This window comes from Apteryx mantelli, chromosome 4 (genome assembly GCF_036417845.1).
Source record: "Apteryx mantelli isolate bAptMan1 chromosome 4, bAptMan1.hap1, whole genome shotgun sequence".
NCBI classification, from domain to species: domain Eukaryota; kingdom Metazoa; phylum Chordata; class Aves; order Apterygiformes; family Apterygidae; genus Apteryx; species Apteryx mantelli.
The window spans coordinates 73,320,524-73,338,519 of record NC_089981.1 but is presented as its reverse complement, the minus strand read 5'-3'; the positions used below and the strand labels follow the sequence as shown (position 1 = coordinate 73,338,519).

At 41.7% G+C, this 17,996-nt stretch overlaps 1 protein-coding gene across 1 annotated transcript; it reads left to right on the top strand.

Moving 5' to 3' along the window:
* On the top strand, window positions 1–7,212 carry LOC106483126 (alpha-1-antitrypsin-like). The gene is made up of 5 exons (XM_013940985.2): window positions 1–58; window positions 2,837–3,507; window positions 4,169–4,439; window positions 5,015–5,162; window positions 6,888–7,212. Exons 2-5 carry the CDS (start codon window positions 2,853–2,855, stop codon window positions 7,095–7,097), a joined length of 1,284 nt encoding a protein of 427 aa, XP_013796439.1. The 5' UTR covers window positions 1–58; window positions 2,837–2,852; the 3' UTR covers window positions 7,098–7,212.
* The last annotated feature ends 10,784 nt before the right edge of the window (window positions 7,213–17,996 follow it).

The following is a 17,996-nucleotide window of genomic DNA, read 5'->3' as shown; positions in this document are numbered from 1 at the left end:
CGAAGAATAGGGAAGGAGTGCTGTAAAAGAGAGGTGCAGTGGACTCTTTAAGTGCACTGTAAGTATCATATTATACTTTCTTAAGAGACTTTGAATTCATGTTGTCTGGGATCTCTGCTGTTTATTATACAATATTTCATTCTGAGATGAGTTTATTTTGTAGCAGCAATTGGAAATAATCTTAGCCTTCTGGAAGCATGTTCTAAATGTCAGGAGGAGGATTCTGGCAGTGGTCAAACTCCTAGGTACAATGGCAGGATGACTGGAAGATGACATCTGTAGTAAATGCTTCACTGTCATCAACACTTGGGTGAAACACCAAGTGTCTTGTGTCTGCTTCCAGAGGAGCAAATTCAATTGTAATCTCAAGTGCCCTTTACAAACCAGAGGTTTGACATACTGTCAGGCTGCTGAAGTCTCAGAAAAATATGTTAGCACATAATTAAATAGGTACAGTAGGCTGCCTCCTCTTAGTTACTGCTGAGAAATGGTAAATATGGAAAATTTCACTTTGAAATATTTTGTCATTATAACAAAATATTTGCATTTTTTATAATTTCCAGCTTCTGGGGTTCTGAGATTTGCTGGACATTAGAAAAATCTTGTTGGAAATTTTGATAAAGTATCAATTGTACAAGATCTCTTACCTACATCTGAAGTTGGACAGGAGCATCAGGGTGAAGTCACATCTCTTGTCAAAGCTGTAGTTCCTTGGTGACTTTAGGGTCTTGTTTCTACATTACATATAAGCAGAGCAAGTAGCACATTCTGGAACTGACCGCCATTGCCTGCTTATTATTGGTGAACTGCTTTCTGTCAGTAATATCTTTACCAAACCTTCTTTTTCAGGCTGTAATTTTCTGTGTGTTTAACCACCAAGGTCTAATTTTTATATTTTATTTTTTGAACGCTTCAGTTAAATGGATCCACCTATTTCCAAGAAGCTTGTGTCCTAAAAAACAAAGCAAAGAAACATAGTACCAGCTTTTGGTGACTTTTTCTTTGTGAGCTCCATTGTCTCCATGTTTTGGAGGAGAGCGCCAAGATTTGGCAGAGAAGTTGCGCTTGTATCAGAGATCTCTGTGAAAGTCTGTCAAAACCAGGACAATTAATAAGCCTCTGATAAAACCCAGGTTGCACATTTATTCATATTGTAATAGGTTAGAAAATAAAATCCCTGGAGATTTCATTATGTGAGCATGCCTAAGCCTCTCAGCTCCCACTGAAGCCATACCAGCTCCACTGGAGGAATGACTGTGGCCCAGCTCAGGACTATCACAAGGATGCCAGATGTTCCTTGTTATATTTGGTCCTGGCTATTCCAGGCTGATACGGGGCAGATGCCAGAGCTGAGGGTAGGGTCCCTGAACCTCCAGTGCTCCCAATGATGCAGCTGCTGGCACCTAGGCAGCCAGGAGGAGAAATTGATCTATCTCAAAAGCAGATCTGGGGAATTAAGAAAAGAGTACTCATCAGTTCCAAATGAATTGCTTCTGTTTAGAATGCCATTTTCTTTTCAGAATCTATGGTTTTATCTCAGATTTTAGGCAAGCTAAGCACCTATACTCAGCACCGCCACAGCTCAAATCTTCAGTGTCTCATCTGGGCAGCCAGAAAAGGGGAAACCCAGAATTAACAACTGCCCATGAAAATTTGATATAAGAACCATACCTGGCATTAGACAAAGCCTGAGGCAGAATCCAATGCTCTAGAATAACTAATCAGCTGCCGTGAACAACACTAACATCTCTATTTTCCTGCACTCCATTACCTCCTTCATACATTTGAGCTTCCAGGTTTTGAGGTAAATTAGGTGAGGACCCCTGTCAAGGACATACTTCTCCAGTATATTTCATGGTTCATTCCCTGAAAAGGATGGAAGAGAGACTGTGGAATTATGTAATTAAAGCCTATCAAATTATGCAGACACATACACAGCAAGGCTGAATTTCAGCTATGCAGGCAACTTTCACAGCAACTTATCCTAAGCTCTTGAGTGTTTGGCTTTGCAACTGTATGGATATTTTATGTGCAATAGAGACAGCTAGTAAATTTTCTTGGTTCACCCTCATTCTGCTGAAACAGCTAGGATTATGTTTTGAAATAATACAGTTTGTGAGTTCAGAGCTGCTGCACAGGAGACAGAACGATGTAAACAGTTTAAAGTGTGAGCCTACAGATGGATTTTGTTCAGTCTTATAAGTGACATTACATTTGTATCACTGCAGTGCTTGAGAACCCCAAGTCATAACAAGACCTTGGGCACTATAAAAACACATTAGCAAAAGCCACTCTGTCTGCCAAAGCACCTACTGAATGCACGTGCGGCACCAGGTGAACTCCACCATGCACCCAAAGGTGCACAGGAGGGCAGTGAGACCATGCTGGTCAGCCTGATAGGCAGCAGACCCAATACACCCACTGCTGAACCAAGACTGACAACTGTATGAATTGCTATAGTACTGTTGCTTCATTTTATGGAAATCCCATCAGAGATTTACAGACTTGGAGTACCAAAAAAAACAGAGATAAGAAATTAATTCCAGGACAAGAATTACTTCACATAGGATACCCTACCAAAGGCTACACAGGACAAATTCTTCCCTGGTGATGTTGTATTAATATCTTTCTTCCTTCACTAAATGACCAGCTGGCTAGAAACTGATGGAACTGAATAGAAATGGACTAGGCAGGAGGCCGAGTAGAAGAGTATTTCTAAATAGATCGTAATCCTAACCATTAACGCCTGAAAATTAGTATCTAAAATACAAGAACTATTTTTATGCAGGAAACAAAATGCTCTAGATCTAAAAGTAACTCTATTCTTTCTCAACAGAACTGATCAGAAAAAAATGAAGTCTGCCTTGTATTTGTGTTTGTTGCTTCTTGGGCTTCATGTCCAGGGTCACCATGAGCCCAGCCACAGTGATGAACAAGAGGAACAAAAAACAGTTCATTCTCCAGGAGACCATTCCCAGGCTGAAGGTGAAAACCTGGCTCATCTCAAGATAGCTCCAAGCAATGCTGACTTTGCATTTAGATTTTACAAGCAGGTTGCAGCAGAGGCAGGTGACAAGAACATTTTCTTCTCTCCTCTGAGCCTCTCAGTTGCCTTTGCAATGCTCTCCTTAGGGGCCAGAGCGGCCACCTGCCATCAGCTGCACAAAGGCCTTGCCTTCAACCTGACAGAGATCGAGGAGCGGGAGGTCCACGAAGGCTTTCAGCGTCTCCTCCAGCTACTGAACGACCCTCACAGAGAAGTCCAGCTGAGCATGGGCAATGCCCTGTTCGTAGACAACCATCTGAAACTGCTCCAAAAATTTGTGGATGATGTCACAAATTTTTATGATTCCGAAGCTATTTCTAGTAACTTCCAGAATACTTCAGAAGCTAAAAAGGAAATCAATGATTACATAGAAATGAAAACTCGTGGGAAATTCGTTAACTTACTCAAGAGTCTTGATTCAGACACTGTGATGGTTCTTGTTGGCTACATTTTCTTTAAAGGTGAGTGGCATGACAAATGTGGGTAGAGGTTATGCGCATATGCTCTGGAATTCTGATCCCAATCTAAAAACATAATTTATTCACTATGTCAACCTATGCTATCACCTATTTGAATAAAGGTCTTTCTTCCTTTAAACGATGAAATCTAGGTGTGGAGCATCATTTTCTATGTGTTTAAAAAAAAAGAACTTATAGATGTACTGGCCAATGCCTTATCCATTTTAAGTCAGGTTCAGAGATGAAACCATTCAGAACAGTGATGAGCTTGGCAACTCACAGTCATTAGTAGAGAGGCACAGTTCTTTGGTTGTGCAGGACATGGTCAAAGTGACAAACCAAGGAGGAGACCTTTATGGAAGGAATAGCCCTGGAGCCTGCATTGTGGAAGTCGGTGGAAGTTTCACCACTGACTTAGACAAAAGCTCAAGTCTTTTCCACAGCAACCCTCAGTCTATATTTCACTTGTGTGATTTTTATTAGAACTGTTAAAACAATATAAAGCTTCTGTCCACGGCCACAGGGCAAGCATCCTATAATGGAGATAGGCTTGCTGTTGACTTTACTGCTCAGATATATTATTTTGAGCATCAGCTAATCTGATATGCCATAATTAGTCCCTTTTTCAGTTTATTTAACTCTATATTCATTCTTTTGTCACAAGGTTACTGGGAACAACCTTTCAGCAATTTGCTCACCAGTGATGATGACTTCTTCATGGATGCCAAGAAGTCTGTTAAGGTCAAAATGATGCATCGAAACAAAATCTATAATATCTATAGGGACGAGAAGTTGTCTTGCTGGGTTGTAGAAATCCCATATAAAGGAAATGCTGCTGCATTGTTTGTTCTGCCTGATGAAGGGACAATGAAGCAGGTGGAGGATGCTCTGCTGAAAGAAACTGTGTCTAACTGGGCAAAATCACTTAAAAACAGGTAATCCTTTAACTGTTCCTTTACTCCATTATGTTTAAACATAGAATGGGCCATAAGTATTCATACAGGCAAGGTATAATTTAGGATCCTGCACTGAGTTGCTAAGCCCAGCTCTGAGGAACCAGCCATTGCACAGTCCACATAGATCAGAGGAGGCATCAGGAGGTTTTGTACATGAGGGAAACTCTCTGCTCAGCTCCTTCAGCCACAGCAATGGGAGTGCTGCCAACTGTGGAGTACATGGCTGGTACATGGCCCTGGGAAGCCAACCTGGAGTAGGGAAAATTCACTTCAAAAGAAAATGCCGTTTCCTTTTCTCCATCCTGAATGATACTGTCCACCTAGTCATTTTCCAAAACCAGCACTGTGCCCCTGCACAACTGATCAAACTGTGGCTAGTGGGGCTGGTACCTCAATTTCTGCTTCTGTAAAATGGGACTTATCACTCTCTCAGAAAGCCAGGCCTCAAGAGATCAGCACCACAGATACTTGGGATGGGTATATACCTGCAAGACTTCTTCACATCAAGGGATGTTTCAATAATAAACCCACATTTTTAATTTATTTCTGAAAAGAAAAATCTACCTGCACCTTCCAAAATTCTCAATCTCTGGCTCCTATGATGTCAAGAACCTATTCGAGAAGATGGGTGTGACAGAGGTGTTCAGTGACCAAGCTGATCTCTCTGGAATGACAGAAAATACTCGCCTTAAGGTTTCCAAAGTAAGTATACAAGCACAAATTTTGATCATGAGATTTGTCTGCCCCTGTTACACATGGATTTTTATCTTTGCAAATAGGCTGATCCCAGTTTGGGAGTATATTCATGGCTCACTGGTGGTAATAAGGGAAGGAGAAGGTTAGGGATTAGATGACTGTTCCAAGAATTCAACATTAAATTGTCTACTGCACAGCAGCCCTGCAAACTCACCTGAAAGTTCCTGAAGAAGAAAATAGATCTGTGAATGACATAAAATAAATAACAGGAAATAATTTCACAAAAAGTTGATGTAAAACAATTAATATAACATGACAAGAGTCATACAGTTATGGCATAAATTTGGAAATAGTTATTCAGTGTATGTGGCTTTCATTATTACATTATCTGAGCACCTCAGAATTTGTATGAACAACAAACTTGTGAAATAGGAATAGCCCTATTTCACAAATAAGAAACTGGCGCACAGAAAAATTAAGTGATTTGCCTAATGTCTCAGGGAATGTATGTCTTGCATAATGAGGGAAGTGCTTATTCCCCTCTACTCTGCACTTGTGAGATCACCTCTGGTGTACTGCATCCAGTTCTGGGTTTTCCAGTGCAAGAGAGATGTGGACATATGGGAGCAGAATGAGTCCAGCAGAGGGTTACAGGGTGATCAGGGTGCTGGAGCACAGGACATATGAGGAGAGACTGAGAGAGCTGGGCTTGGAAGGTGAGGGGGATCTTAGTGCTGTTGACCACCTAACAGGAGGGTGCAAAGAAGATGGAGGCAGACTCTTCTTGCAGGTGCACAGTGATAGGACAAGAGGCAATGGACACAAGTTAGAACATGGGAAATTCTGATTGGAAATTATGAAAGAAAAATTTCACCATGAGGATGATCAAACACTAGGACCATTTACTTAGAGAGGCTATTAAATTTCCATCCTTAGAGATATTCAAAATCTGACTAAATGAGACCCTGAGCAACCTGCTAACCTCAGAGTTGACCTTGTGTTGGATGGTTGGTTGCATTGGATGACCTCTAGAGGTCCTTCCAACCTATATTATTTAATCATTTTGTGATTCCTAACACTGAATAGTACCTTATTACATGTGCAAACACTTGAATTAGGGAAATAGGATCAGTGAATAGAGAAAGAGTAGCAGAACCTCACAATAGGAAACCCAAGATGCGTTACGGACAATGAAGAAAGAGCACCAAAGGCTGGCCAAAGACAATGAAGTAAGATCACACGTGGGTTCAGAAGTATGAATTTGCTGTACCCGCCACTGAAAATCCTGTAAAGTAAAGCCATATCAGTGTGCCAGCTGCCTTCCAGAAAGACACCCAATAAAGCTCATCACTAGTGTATCTTTGCAGAAAGAGATTTTTGCACACACAGATTTATGTAAAGTGAAAACATTCTTTTGTGGTGTTAAATGTTAAAGAAAGAAATCTTACTCTGAGAAACAACATAACAAGAAATGTCCTCCATTCTGCTCAGTCTCTGCTAGCACTGGAGTTTGACTCTGCTGAACTAGTGAAGAAAACTCTCACTAAACTCAGAGCAAGCTTTGCTCTTCTTGGAAAGGTTGGACATGAGTATCTTCTCCGTAACCAGTAATGCACTCCTTCTGAGCTTCCTTTTACAAATTACCTTCTTATGGTGTTAAAGCAAGCAAGCTTGTCCTCAACTGCTTCTCACTCTTCTGTGTCTACATTTTAATCTTTGTTTCCCTTGTAGGCAATTCACAAGGCAATGGTGGATGTTAATGAGAATGGCACAGAGGCTGCTGCAGTGACTGTGCTAGAAATGACGCCAACGTCTCTTGAGATTCCTCCTCCTCCTGTCATCAAATTCAACAGACCCTTCCTGATGGTGATTTTTGACAAAATCACCCACTGCATCCTCTTTCTGGGGAAAGTTGTGAACCCAGCTGCCAGTGAAGACTAGGCCAGAGCACTTGCACTCAGCACAGAAGTTCTAGAGAGCTTGCACACATCCCAGGGACTTCTTTGTAAAAAGGGACTGGAATTGATCCCTAATTAACAAATAAACAAACATTAAATGTAGTTATTCTTCATTTGCAAACAAAGAGTCGGGCCATATTTACAAAATGTTCCAGGCCATATAGGCAGCCGTGGGGTATTCAACAAACATTCCCCTACCTTGCTTATTCGTCACTGGTTCCATGACCCACTGCATGAGGATAAACTGGCTGAGAATCTGCCTATATCTCCCATGTTCTGCTGAGTCCTCAGCTCAGAGACATGGACTCCAGAAATCATCCCCTTGAGCTGAGAAACCATCATTTCCCTCTCTCTCATTCCACTGAATCCCAGAACAGCTTCTTTCAGCTCTGAAACCCTTCCAGTGCTCACTGGCTAAGGAGGGAAGTAGAAACATAAGCCTTTCCTCTCCTAGATGATGGATGCTCCTACATTCAGGATAACCATCTTCCATCCAGCCTGATCACTGCCTCCTACCAGCTCTGACCCCTCGCTCCCATCTGCATTCCTCATTGGTTGCTCCCGAGTAAGGTGCCCAACCTTTCTGACTGGACAAGAATTTAGCTTCCATGTCAGGGAAAGCTGCATGTCACTGCACAAATGGTCTCATGCTTGTACAATAGTGCCCATGCTCCCCAGGAGAGTCAGATTTGCTGGTCATGCACCAGACAGGTGTTGTCTGCAAGCACACAGCTAATGCCATTTTTGCTCCAGGGTTTCTACATTGGAAAAAGCATGTCCTGCTAAACTAATTTGTACAGCCTGCTCCTTGCAGCTATCTTCTCCTGCCACAAGAATTACTTGGCATAAAAGGATCCCCTATCTGACTTCCCATTTTCCTGGGGCCACTGAGTCCTTCTCTCTCATGTGACTTGCTCACATCAGTGACATGGAAACAGCTAGGGGGATTTGAACAGGATTTTGTGGTTGAGCAATTCTGAATTTGTGATGCCTAAAATCAAAGTGTAGCTTCTTTTCTGCTTCACTCTTTCATGGTTCAGGTGCTGTTTCACACTTATCATCAGCTACCTCCCCTGGGAACTTTGTTTCCATCTAAAGTTACTTCTTTTGGATGCCATGCAGCCCGTCATTCCCCAGAACTTCTTAGTAAAGAATCAAATTCTCCTTGCCCTGCCAAACTACTTATCCCCAGAAGGCAGTGGGTCCAATTTAATTTTCCACCCACTAATATGGTCAACTGAATAACTTGGAAGGTAACTGATTGACTTCCCAATAATTATTCTCTCTGAAGATTTCAGGTATTCATCAAATTGATCTCTTTGATACCCTCCAAAAAGGCTAAGGATGAATTCAAACGCAATCCTAAGTAGTGATAAAATAACATTAAGTTCACCGATAATAATGCCTAACTGATACATAAAAAAATTTCATAGCAGTGGTTATTAATGAATTGTCATGAGTTGCCATTATTATTAAATTATCCCATTATCACAGAATCAATATCTGATGGGCCACTAAACACTTTACCAATACAGACCAAACTAAGCAACAATATCTCCCAAAGGTTTCCAGTGTAAGCTTTGCTTTCCAAGTGAGGAGAGACAGGAGTCAAAATTTTAGCTGACACGGCTTCCAGCTCCTAGCCATTGCTAGAGAATATTGGTGGGGTGGCTGCTCAGCTTCTGGCAAGGCTGGGTCAGAATGAAGATAAATACTTCTGTTGTGGCTCAGTTTGGGAAAGTCCTGACAGGTCATATGGGTTTGTATGGGAGAAAACAGGAATTTGTGTATTTGTAGGGAAAGGTAATTGAGCTTTTCATGCGGACGAGTACAGGCCTTTCCCCAGACCTACAGGCAAAGGAAAGCCCTAGTCAACCTATTCACACAGTCCTAGAGATTTGTGTATTGAAAATATCTTCTCTATAATCACTGTGTTGTCTTCAGATCTTAAAGAAAAACAGTGACAGTTGAAAAATTCTCTACAGAATATCTTAGCCAGCTATACCTGTTTAACTCACTTTTCCTCTCAGTAGATTAAACTCAGTCGTTCTGACAATGCTTGAAGGGACAAACCTCCTTTGCTGGAGCCAAGCCAAGGATTTCAGCTCTGCAGAGGCCTGCCAAACTACAGTGTCTTTATGCTCTGTTACTAACACAGCTACACAGTCATTGCTCCTTCCCTTTGGGAGTGGTGGGATTTAGGTGAGCAGTAACTGTGTGCTATTTCAGACAGGTTAGACGGAAGGCAGGAATGAGAGAAGTGGTAAACTGTTAGTATTACCTCACTTCTTCCCTCCCTCTCTGCCCACTTCTGGGCAATGAAAACTAGGAACAACCCCCCCCCCCTTTTTTTTTTTTAAGTTGTAAATATTACACATCTGAAATGAAAATCATGAATTCATGCAAAGATTTCTTTGTTATAAGAATCATGAGATTCTCTTATGGAAAATAACACAAGTTTACTTGGTGCCATATGGGTTACAAGTTATCTGAGGATGGAAAATTTATTTCAGCTGAGAGAATAGTTCCCAGCAATGCTTATGCAACTTCCCTACAACAGCACATAAGAACAACCACTCCAAACACTTTCAAAAGTGCAGGCCTGCCTGTGACTTCTAGAACAAACAGTTAACTTCAAAGATTTTTTTGAAGATTTAATTTGGTTTTGAAGAGACACTTAGCTGGAAGAGATCAGGAGTGTTCTGAACTGATTTGCTCAGGAATGTCAGTTCCATGGTGAAACTAGAGGGATATAGCAAGCATGTGATCCTGTAACAGAAAAAGTGAAAACTTTACAGATGTTCTGAAAGTCTGCCACAAAAACAGAGTCCCCACTCCAGCATCCCAAAGCTCATTGCACTGGGGCAGACTGACATCAGGGGAGAAAGCCAGTAGCCAGCACAAGGAACAGCCCTGGGGACGCGTGGTGCTGTCTCGGGAGGGGATAACCAGCATTGCCCAGACACCCTCACGGGCAATTTGAGTACAATACTGTCATGCCACTGTGGTCTCTGGTAAGTACCACAGCGTTTAGGCTCTTGGCTAGAGATGGCTTTTAGGTAATTTGTGAGTGGAAAAGATCTATTATAAACTAGAAGGGGATATGTTTGTTTATACTCATCTTCAGCTACAAAGCTGATCATCTTTCTTGGATTAAAAATAAGCAACAACTGCACAAAAACCTCAAAGCATAACACTATTTTAAGGGACAGATTAGAGGAATTCATTACTCCAAGAACATATTTCTTGTACCATCGCATGCATTTGCTCACAAATATATTTTTACTGCCCCTCAATATATAATTTCATTATCTTTAGTTTCAAAGTATATTTTATACTAGTATTTGGTAGCAATATTACAGATTTTCTAAAAACTTGCCAGAAGGGAGCAACCCTATCCAGCTCTGGAAAAAAATCTTTTCTAAAAGTTGGATGCATAATTTCAAGCTGAAAAATGGAAGGGAACTGGCTACCATTTCAACCTTTTTCTGAAATCCAGTCATAAAACTTTTTACATGTGAAAATTAAATTAACTGCAGTTCGAAGCTTACACTTTTTGGAATCAATATTTAGAAAGTTTCTGCAACTCATGCAAGTCTGCATATGAAATTAAGTGATCATTCCTACTACTTCTGAGGTAAGAATAAAAGTTATAAATTCCACAAGCTTTAAGAAATTGAAAGAGCTAGAATTTTAAAATAAGTTCTAATTTCCTAATCAAAACTTCTGGAGCATGGATTCATGTGTTATTGAATCTCTCAGAACATACAAGCTATATCCAGTCTTTTTTTCACCTGCCATTCAATAACACTTAGTTCTCCTGAAAAAAAGAACATATGTTTGAAGGGAAAGTACTTGGTGAAATCAAAATGCGAAGTCAGGTAGCTGAGAGCTAGTGTGCTCCACTGCATGAAATCCTTTCTCCTTTTTTCCTTTGATATGAAGAAGGTATTTATTTATGCACAATTGTACTCAATTCTTTTCTACACTTTACCTTTCAATGAAATTGTTTAGGCTAAACTCTGGCACACATTGTTCTGATTTTGATATTATAAGAAACCTGTGGCCCCATCCTTTAGTACACTGTAAAATAAACATAATTCAAGCTTCTGTTTCTCCATCATGCCCTGCTTTTTCATCCCGTAAGAATATAAAGCTTAGACTGCAATACTCATCTCATATGCACAGGTAAACCAGAAAACATTCAAAATCCTCTCACCACTAGGGTAATGGTTTCATGGGGTGAGCCTCAGCTGGGAGTAGTGGCTGTGCTGGTGGATATATTTTGACATGGGTAGAAAATTGGAATAAATCAAGAAAGATCTGAGTGGACAAAGGCTTTAGTACTGGCCAAGGAACTGAGCCCACAGACCCCTACTGGTCCAATTCCCGCCTCCCCCCCCCCACCCCCCCCCCAAAAAAAAAACCACACACACCCTGTGTGGCCCAAATTCCTAGGCCTGATGAGTATTTTGTGACAACAACTCCCCTTTCTGCCCTTTCACTTGTATTGCTTTGGTTAACTGAAAGCAAGAGATGTATTGCTAGTATTAGTGCCTACAAGCTGCAGGGAAGAGAGACTCAAACTTTTAAGTGGCAGAAGCAAGAAAACACACAACTAGAGTAAAAAATGGGTGTCACAAGGAAGACTGAGGAATTTTCTGATGCATTTCCTATACTCATGACCATTAGTGACTTTAACTATTTCAAAGGAAATTTTCTAAGGAAAACTTACAATTCCTTTGTTAGCTGTGGGTATCTGGCTGTCACCATGAACATAATGCAGAAAAGTGTACCTTCCTTGTAGCAGGAATAAGTTTAAAAAAAAAAAAAAAAGCAGTGTCCCCAGTGAAAGAATCACCTACAGTTAGCCCCAGCAATGCTGACTTTGCATTAGCTTTTACAAGCAGATCACAATCAGAGACAGGTGCTGACAAGGTTCTCTCTGCTTCAAGCCTCTCACTGCCTTTGCAACACTCCTCCCCCTCTCCCCAGGGGCCAGGCCTCACCTCCAACCTGACAGAGACAGAGGAGCAGGAGATCACTTCTTGTTTTATTCCTGCTAAGCCTACAAAGATTTTCTTTTAACTCGCAAAACAGCCATCAGATTGAACATGAGGTGGTGGCAGGGTGGAAATGCAGTGGCTCCAGGAGGGGCTGGCCTGCAGGGCACCTGGCAAGGGGAGTAGCTGCACCATCCTTTTTCTGGACCAGGAGGAAATGATATAGGTGGAGGGAGCTTAAAAATCACTTGCAAATGGGTTGTTTTCAATTGTTATAAATGAAGAAGTCACACTGGGACAGAACATTACGTTCAGTCCCCTGCCACAAGAATGGCCATCAAGCACTTGTAGAAAGACTAGCATAGAAAGCAGCTGGGAGAAGATGGAAAAGGGGCTCTGGGTCACAAAGTGTGACAAGAACGGGTCTCATTTTGAGGGATTACAGATGATTTTTCCTTTCAGGCATAGAACACACTAAAAATTTGGCTTCTTTTCACAGATCTGTTTTAACTTTCTCTCATGGAGTTGGTCAGTACTAAAATTAACTAGGAAACCTTCAGCACTCGCTCCCAAAATCAGTACAGGGAGTTATATGCCAGCCAGGCAGAGCAGAATAGGATGAAGCTGTTCATATAGAGAAATATAATGAAGATAGATATTGGTGGAGAACTAGAAGTGAGAAGGAGTCCCTTCTCTATCCTATTTCCAGAGTAAAAACAAAAACACACCCACAAAAAAAAAAAAAAAAACACAACACACACAACCACGTAGGCTGTGAGGATTATACTTTCTTTGTGATTAGGGAAATGGCAAGTTGTTGCAAGTTACCTATATGGGGGGGACAGGCAGGATCAGTTGAAGGTAATGCTTGAGGAGCTGTTGCATTACTATACACATCAGCACAGATTAGACTAGATTTCCACTCTGTGATAAGAGCTCACCTGTGCTTTTAGGCAGGTGCTCAAGTAAAGGGCATGAGCAGTACAGTGCCCTACAGGAACATGCTGGAAGCCTTGGTGCCTCAGTTTCTCTTGTGAAGGAAGTAATTTGCCTTTCACCTGTTCTGGATAGCCAGGTGGATGGAAATTCTAGGTAATTCTGTAACTTCCTCAGCAAGATTTCCACAGTTTCTCCCCAGGAGCAGTGATGTTGATAGTATTCTTCTAAACAACCATGCTGGTGATAGTAGCTATACAAATCCAAGCACAACAACAATTTTCTGCTCTCTGTATTGGCTCTAACTATTCATCTTGCCTTCTTTCTCCACCAGCACAGGACCTGTAGATAGCTAAACAGGTATATGGTTTTGACCCTTGATTGCTTTCCTGTCAACTGAAACAAATATTCCCCCTTAGTGTACAGGAATATTAGGCATTCATGGGATCTGCAAACACAATATGGATTATGTCTGCTGTATATTAACCTTACAATAGCTTATATCCATTTTTGCCTAGCTTTTGACAGGCAATTTATAGAGGTACAAAAAGATGTCTATCTCTACTACTTTTGGTGTCAAGATCCCATCTAAGAAAATGAGCGTTATTGATGTGCTCGGTAACAGCACTGGTCTCGCCAGAATTATGGGGGAGTCTGACCTGGCAGTCCCTAGAGTGAGCTGTAGGTTGGGGTTGAGATCATCTGAGCAGTCATTGTGCTTTATCCTTGCAAACAATCTGACCTGCCATCCGGTGAAGTGAAGGGTTATAAGCAACAATAGGGAATGATGTGGGCTGCAAATTGGCATATTTGAAAAATAACATCCTTCACTTCAAACAAAGTTACTGTGAACTCAGTTGATTTCTTTGAAATGCACCTATTGAAATAATTATCATAAGTAGTAGTGAAAGGGCCAAAAAAACGCACAATTTTATTTTAGCCAGAGGCAAAATTATATATACTAAAAACATAGCATGAGAGCATGTTACTTTGGAGCCTTTTTCTGTTTTGGGCATTTTAAATTCCCCTTTTCTGTAGGATTGGAGCACCTCCCAGTTTACTAGGGCATTGCCTTTACAGCGGCCTTACAAGGTAGGGAATCCATTTTCTATGTGGGAACAGAGGTGCAGGTGGGTTAAGTGATTTCCATGAGGTTGAGGAGGTCAACACACCCTCGTTTCTTGTGGGGAGAGCACTGTCCCAGGGAGAGCCTGCTCAGGGCAAGTGGTGGGGGCCCCAATTGCTATGAGAAGAAAAATCAGAGCCTCACTACAAATGGGCGTATGAAAATACCTCCCTCACATATGCCCTTAGGGAAGTGAGATGTGCCCGTGAAGCAAGAACTTTGAACACACCTTAAAATAAAGCACCCCAAAATAGAAGCCCATTGTCTCCACATCAACACCCATCCTGGGGGTCCTAGAGGCCAAATTGTGGATTTCAGTTCCTATAAATAGCCTGCTGAGTCTAGGCAGGTAAAACTCACCTTTGTTTCTGCCGGGCTTATAAAGCCAGGGCTGAATCAGCAGTCTCCACTGATGTTGACGCTAGGTTATTTCCTTACCAAACTCCATGTTTCCAGTGAGTAGGCTCATGTTTGCATCCCACAGGCCAGGTCACACAGCCAGCTTTCACTGCACCACAGTTAAAGCATTTTCCCATGCAAATAGAAGATGAGAGTAGTCCTGTTTCCCCTGCAATCACTCCATTGCTGCAAGGCAGGCTTGTATTTATACGGAGTTGTGGCCTGACTGGTGACATTACACATTGTTCTTTCCCCAGCTCTGCCTATGGATTCAGAATAACCACAGTGCCATCTTTAGCCAAATCAACCTGGGGCATTAGCTCAGCTGTAACATGGAGCATATTAGCACAATGCTGCTCATAGCTGACATGCCCTTCAGGAGCTGGCAGGGGACCCCAGCTCAGAGACACCACCCGCGCTCAGATCCAGCCAGGCTTTGTGGACCTGTTGCCGAAAGCAGCCCCTCCCTGGCACAGCATGCCAGAGCTGCACTTTGCGCCTGGGACCCTGCTGCACAGCTCCCACGCAACGCTGCTGCCTGACCACAGGCACCAGGCACCGCAGCTCTCTGTGCTGCAGCCTCCAGCTCTTCACACCAGCCAGACATTCCTGGCCTCCACCATGCCAGGACTCTGCCTGCACAGGTCTTGGAGGAAACTTGGAAAGAGAACAGTCCTTCCCATAATGACTGCAAGTGGGGAAAAATGATTAATAACCACAGGGGAAGATGGGCAAGCTGCTGAGGAACAATTTGAACTGAGCACAGGGTTGGGTTCTTTAACCAAGACAAATTATGATATGCTGTTTTAAGGGAAAAGTGCTAGAGGGGAATGAAAAGCTGAGGGAAAGGCAAGACACTGAGGAATCAGGAGCAAGACTGGGATCACTGGGTAAGCGCAGCATGAAAGAGACCAGATGAGACATTTTTGACAAGGATAACAAGGATGAAGCAGCTGTGAAAAGGAAGGCAAACAAGGAGTGAGGATAGAGTAGAAGGTATTTTTTACTGGCTTTTTGGATGAAATGTTGATGCTCTGAGTCGGGGGGGGGGTCAGGACACACAAAAAATGTCAGTGAGAAACAGTCCTTAAAAACCTTGTAATTTGTTCTTCCAGTATTAAACCTTTGCTGTCTACTCCTGAATTACAGGACTTATTTGTATTTGCTTTCACAAACATAATGCTTATAGATAACACAATCTATGTTTTTCCTCAGATGAGACATTTAGGCCAATTAAAGAAAGACCAGGAGAATCAAGCTGTCTCTGGCCCTGGTGGGCTGAAGGGAGTAAGTACCAGTCTGAAACAGCTATAAGTGCCAAGGGGCAGCTACTCTGACTAGTCTAACTTCAATTACACTTCAGAAAGTGTTATATATTCACTGGTTAATCCAATTGGTGCTTTACATTGCACATTTGATAAGGCTCTTTCAGGTGCAAGCTCAAAGTGCTGAAGGGGCAGAGAACAAGAGATAAAATACAATATGAAGGAGCAGGAATGCATATCATTTACTATTATAGGTGAGACAAGCTTGTAAATGACTGTCTAAGGAATCAAATGCTTCTTTTTTTTTTATTATTGATTTTTTTCAAGGTTTCCCCCATTCCAATTCACTCCCATCTGTTCATCTGGCATCAAGGGGAGAGCCAAAGGGCTCCAAGGATTTCTCTGCCAGAGAAATGTATGGCACCTTTTTTAAACACCTTTTAATTCCCATCCCTATACTTCTGCAGTTAGTGGGGCAGGAGGGGAGCTTTCAGTTTGGAAGCCCAGATCTTGCAGGGAATCTCAGGGGTAACACTGTTCATGCACATATCTTTAGCAGAAGAGTTGGACATCACTTAAGTTACAATCTCAAAAAGAGTTTTCAGGCCTTGAATAATATAGAGAAAGGTGATTGATTTTTCTTGTCTATTCCTATAATGAATGATTCCCACTTTTTTTTTTTAAAGGAAAAACAAAAGAATGAATCCTGCCTGTACCTACCAGCTAGACAGCTGATCTGAAAGTTGTGCCAGTGATGAGCCCAGTTTCTCTCAAAATAGACCCCAGCAACTTGAATTTGCCTTTAGGGTCTGCAAAAGGGTCACAAAAGGGGCAGACAGCAAAATCATTTTTGATGCACCTTTAAGCCTCCTCACTGCTTTTGTAATCCCAAAAAGTATTAAATCTACCTGTTGGAGTCAGACACACCAAGGTTTTGCCTTCAGCCTGACAGAGATTAAGGGGCAGTAGGTCCATGACAGCTTTCAGTGGATGCCCCAGCTAGGAAACCTGAAAGCAAGTTCCAGCTGAGCATGAAGAATAAACCAACTGGAACTGGTACAGAAGTTCTTGTATGACATCAGAAGCCTTTTGGCAACTCAGAAGTTATTTCTAGTAACATCTGGAGCTCTTTGGTGGCTGAGAAGTGGAGCAGTGAATTTCCTATGAATGCTTGGGAAAACTGCTGACTTAGCTGATAGCTATCATCTACACAGTCAAATGGATTTTCTTGCCAGCCACATTTCTTTAAATACATGGCAGTATCAGCAATGTTGGAGGGTTAAGGGGGCTTGTAACAAAGAGACACAATCAGGTTTCTAGTCCTATAAAACTAGAACTGAATAAAAGTTCTTTGCTAACTCTGTTAAAGCTTTCCATGAAGTTTAATAATCTACATTTGTAAATCTGTGTCTCTACAGGCAAGTACATCACATTTAAGTGACTCATCAGGCATTTTGCCTTCCTACATGCTGCTTTGAAGTCAGTGGGAGCTATAGATATGTATCAACTGTCTCTACTGCAGGTTGGATTGATTTTTAGAGTTTAATTATGGTACTAAAAAAGGATACAGAAATTCACAGCCTCTGCCTAGTTTAGGAATAGAGACATTCTTTCCACAGCTCTGCAGGGCCCATGACACTCACTGCATTTGCAAAATGCCTTTGCACAACCCTCATTCAGGAGCAAAGTGTCCAAAACTGAGTGTCACCTATTCCATTCTGTGAGAGATATTCTGCAACCATGGAAATTTGCCTTAAGACCTAAAAAACCAATAACTTAAGTGTCTTGATTATTCAGAAAGCAGGGGCCATGTGTGCAAATGGGTGGGGAAGGGAGAAAGTAGCATCAGAATGAGTTCCCCTTCACAGGATCAACTTCGAACAATTTAATTTCCTATCTTGCAAGCAGTGTAGCATAAAGATGTTTGGTAGTGCGCAAGGGTCACGGGCAGGGGTTGAGTTGGGTGAAAGTCCTTTCTTAAGTTTTAAATTAGCTGTATGAGATCAACAATTCTAAACTTAAGGGAAAAAAAAAAAGAGTATTTTAAGAAAAAAAAATTGAAAGCCTTTGAAAGCCTGTCACTTTCCAATCTAAGCCCTTATCCCTTGCATTCCCTGTGCTATTATAGAAGGAAAGTAGATTAGATATAAACT

Bases quoted from the DNA above. Each gene is read 5' to 3' on its own strand.
- LOC106483126 (XM_013940985.2), top strand. From the start codon at position 2,853: ATGAAGTCTGCCTTGTATTTGTGTTTGTTGCTTCTTGGGCTTCATGTC. The intron at 4,440-5,014 runs GTAATCCTTTAA...ATTTCTGAAAAG, and splicing joins GCAAAATCACTTAAAAACAG to AAAAATCTACCTGCACCTTC. The intron at 5,163-6,887 runs GTAAGTATACAA...TTTCCCTTGTAG, and splicing joins CTCGCCTTAAGGTTTCCAAA to GCAATTCACAAGGCAATGGT.